General features: G+C 39.5%; 1 protein-coding gene across 1 annotated transcript; it reads right to left on the minus strand.

Annotated features, from left to right (window-relative positions):
- Nucleotides 1-443: 443 nt before the first annotated feature.
- LOC149162628 (uncharacterized) lies at nucleotides 444-2,965 on the minus strand. The gene is made up of 3 exons (XM_089435245.1): nucleotides 2,273-2,965; nucleotides 1,508-2,098; nucleotides 444-1,334 (listed from the first exon to the last, which is right to left on the minus strand). The coding sequence occupies exons 1-3, from the start codon at nucleotides 2,963-2,965 to the stop codon at nucleotides 444-446; spliced, it is 2,175 nt and encodes a 724-aa protein (XP_089291371.1).
- Between the last annotated feature and the right edge of the window lie 1,041 nt (nucleotides 2,966-4,006).

A 4,006-nucleotide genomic window follows, 5' to 3' on the forward strand; every position in this document is an offset into this window, starting at 1 on the left:
AGGTCCCAAAACTTATGAAAAAAGTTTGATGTGAAACCATCCGAGCCTGACGCTTTCCCCTCCTTCAAGTGTTGTGCAGCTTCTTCAACTTCCTGTAAGTTGATGGGCTTGAGGAGGAGACTATTATGTTCCTCTATTATTATCTTTGGGATATCCTTTAGGAGCTTATTTATAGCCGGCATTCTGTCTATACTGGGTTCTTGGTGTGCTTTCTTAAAGTACCTGGGAAATTCCTCTTCAATGCCTTCGTGAGTTTCTATTCTATTCCCCTGTTCATTTTTGATGTGGGTAATGCAATTGTTCATTCTGCGCTGCACTATAGTTTTATGGAAAAATTTTGTATTCTTTTCTCCATCATTTAGCCATCTAATCCTCGATTTCTGCCTCCATAGGGTTTCCTCCTGTTTAGCCCTCTCTAATATTCGAGATTCTATGATTTTCTCCTACTTGGTTAGTTCATCCGAGCGTCCTTCGGTGATGATGTTTTGCTGGATCCTCTTCATTTCTAGATTGAGAGTAGCCTGAGCTTTAAAAATGTTGCCAAAAGTATTGTGATTCCATCGCTTGATTTTGCCTTTAAGATGCTTGAGTTTTTGCTGGAACCTGGACATTTTTGTACCTCCAATAGGATTGAAGTTGAGCCAGGTTGATCTAACTAATTCATCAAAGTCCGGATGAGTTAGCCAAAATTCTTCAAATCGAAAAGGGCGCTTGAGGCTGTTGCCGGGCCTGTTCCATTGAAGTTCGATAGGCCAGTGGTCTGATCCTGAGATAGGTAGGATGGACGCTATAAATTCCCCTCCCAGGTGGGTTGCATTGTCTGAGATGAGAAATCTATCAAGACGCGAAGCAATCTGCTGCGATCCCTCTCTCTTATTGCTCCAAGTGAAGAGGCCATTGCTTGAGGGAACATCTACCAACCAGTTGGTGTGAATGAAGTTTTTTAGTAGGTTCCCGTCATTATTTGCTCTGCTTCTACCCCCTTGTTTTTCCTCCATGCTTGCTATCATATTAAAATCACCTCCAGAAATCCAAAGTGGGTATGGCCTGTCTGAGTTGAGGTCTGACAGTGTATTCAGGATTTGAGCTTTTTGAGTAGTATCCTGAGGGAAGTAGACATTAGTTATAAGTCCATAGGTGTTAGTACCTATTAGATGAAAAGTTGCCTGAATGAAACTTTTATTAGCATGTATGTTGTTTAGTTGAATGGATCGCGCATCCCAGAGTATTGCAAGTCCTCCCGATGCTCCCTGTGCATCAACAGCTGTTACTAGCCCTCCTGGCCAGGCTTTCGCTGCTATTTTTGCCAAAATTGTTGAGTTGCATTTAGTCTCCTGCAGAAAAAGTATGCTTGGTTTTTCTTGCATAAGCATATTTTTTAATAATCTACCTTTCCTTGGGCCATTGAGCCCCCTTATATTCCATGATATTAGCTTCATTGAGAAGGATGGGGGTCAGTATTAAAGTACTTGGTCAGCTTGGCATACCTCCCTGACTCCACTAATACCTCTCCTATCTTGATGGTTCTCTCAAGTGTTGTTTTTCTGCCTCTCTTCTTATTATCCTTGGTGATAAATTTTCCATCCCATGGACTTCCTATCTGGACTCCTAGAGAGTATTTCTTCTGTGCCCTGTTTAGGACCTCTACCAGGTTGTCCACTTGCCGATCTGGTATTTTTTCAAAATTCCCTGTTTTGCATGCTTGTTCCAGTCCTAGGATATCCAGATCCCCTATGTCTAAAGACTCCGGATCTTCTTCCATGATTTGAGGCTCTTGAGAGGTTTCCTCTCTTTCTTTTGGTGACTTGGCGTTTGGTTCGGTGTTATCAACTTCCATTCCTTGGGAATGCCAGGATACAGATTTGGATTGCGATTGAAGGATTGATTGCTTAAGAGCCATATCTCCTGATTGCAATGAAGTTTCTCCTAATTGTTCTTTATTAGATTCTTTGTTCTTCTGCGGTTCCTTCTCCAGATATTGTGTATCAGTCTTAGCTAGGGCTTCAAAACTATTGCTCGTTGTGGGTTTTGTCATGTTGACTGGATTTGCCTTGGGATTGACTGTTGGTCTTTTGTTCCCTCTCCTACGATTTGTTACCTTAGTAAAACCATCGGACGTTTGGTTATCTGAACTTTCTTGAGAAGGGGGTTTCTTATTCAGTGGACAGTCTCTGTAGAGATGCCCTATATCATGGCATTTCCTGCATCTAAATGGTACATGTTCATAATCTATAACTTGAATCCATTCAACATCTTCATGAAAGAAACTTACCGTGTCTGGCAGTCCTTGCTTGAGGTCCATGTAAACACAGATCTGAGCATAAGACGTGTATCTGCATAGTTTTGTTTCTTCTGCAATCTTTACAAAGTCGCCAAGTGTGTTCCCAATCTCCTGAAGAGATTTTTCTTCCCAATATTCCCAAGGTAGCAAATACAGCCTTATCCACACAGGAGCGCAACTAAGGTCTTCCTTGTCTGGATTTAATCTTTCGACCCACGCTTTGAGATATAATCCTGCAGAGTTGAAAAAATAGGGACCCCCATCCAAAATCCTATTATGATCTTCCAGGCAGTTGAAGACTACAGTAAAGAACCCCTTTGGCCCTAGGTGTAGAGTAATATGCCCTTTTGGGTTCCATTTGGCGCTTATCCAGCTTCTCAGCGCTTTCTCCGTCGGCCATATTCCTATGAATTTGCCAATCAACGCATGATCTCTCATATACTGTATTCTGGCATTGATACGATGATTGGGGAACTCCACTCTTGGCCTGTGAGTTGCTACTGGCTTGCATGTGGAGGAACTTGCCTTATTTCTATCTTCCTGATCTGTCTCCTTGCCCTTCCGCTTGCTGCATTCCGTATTACCTCCGCTCTGTTCATTTTCTTTTTCCCTTTCTTCCGTCGGCTGCATTTGACTGTCCTTATTGGGGGGAGGCGCATCGCCCTCCCCCTGAGGGGGCTGCATTTTACTTTTTGCTTATGGCCAACTTACGCTAACCACAAATCCGCATGACTGTTTTAGCGCTGTACTGTGCTTGGCAGGCCTGCCGTTGCAGGAGTTGCAGAAACCCTAGGATGGGTTGCAGAGGCCGTAGGTCGTCCTCCTATTCAAATTTTAGTGTTTTTTACGTTTATGGTAAAATTTGAAATATTTCTAAATTTAAATAGAATTTCGTTAAGAATTTGATTTATGGATTCCAAAATATTCCCAAATCAATTATCAAAATAAATTCAACCTGCATACACAAATGGTTTATTTCATATAAAAATTAAGGTATACTTTTACCATACAAGAATCGACTTTTGTATGGTTGAAAATAAATCACTGTAAACTCTTTACTACAATGCCTTATTCTATCTTACATTAAATTATATTCAAAAGAGTACATGGTTGCGTTCTTGTTGTTTTTTAAATTAATTTGAATTTAGGACACGTTAATATACCTTGATTTTTAGTGAGGATCTATCTATTTAGATTTTAAGTTTTTATAGTCATATTAGTGAAGATTTAAGGTAAGCTAATAGTACCTTTGATAAAAAAAAATTACATATTAAAAAAGTCCAATTTAGAAAAAAAAAAAACATTTATTTAATTATGAAGTTTGATATTTCTTTTTGCTTACCCAATAAATTTATTACATTAAGGAAGGAAAGATCTTGATTTTTCAAGAGATAATTCACTTCCTATATATTTGGATGAAATTGAGAGGAATCCTCTCAAACTTAGAAACCTATGTTATCTATGTTCTAAACTTAGAAACTTATGTTATCTATTTTCTAAACTTAGAAACATATGTTATCCATATGAAAAATTTATTCCGCTTGAAAGTTGACCTTTCTGTTTTGACCACCTAATTGAAAAGGATGCCACGTTAGCCTCCATTAGTCATGGAAATGGTACTATCCATGTGATCATGATGTAGACAACTCTATAAGGGTCCATATTGTCACTCTAGTTAAGAGTTGAAGGAGTCAAATCTAACCACTAGTAGGCTATTCGACTGTG

Source organism: Pinus tabuliformis, chromosome 5_2 (assembly GCF_031772625.1).
Source record: "Pinus tabuliformis cultivar Carrire ecotype Pingquan chromosome 5_2, CPIR1, whole genome shotgun sequence".
Taxonomy (NCBI): domain Eukaryota; kingdom Viridiplantae; phylum Streptophyta; class Pinopsida; order Pinales; family Pinaceae; genus Pinus; species Pinus tabuliformis.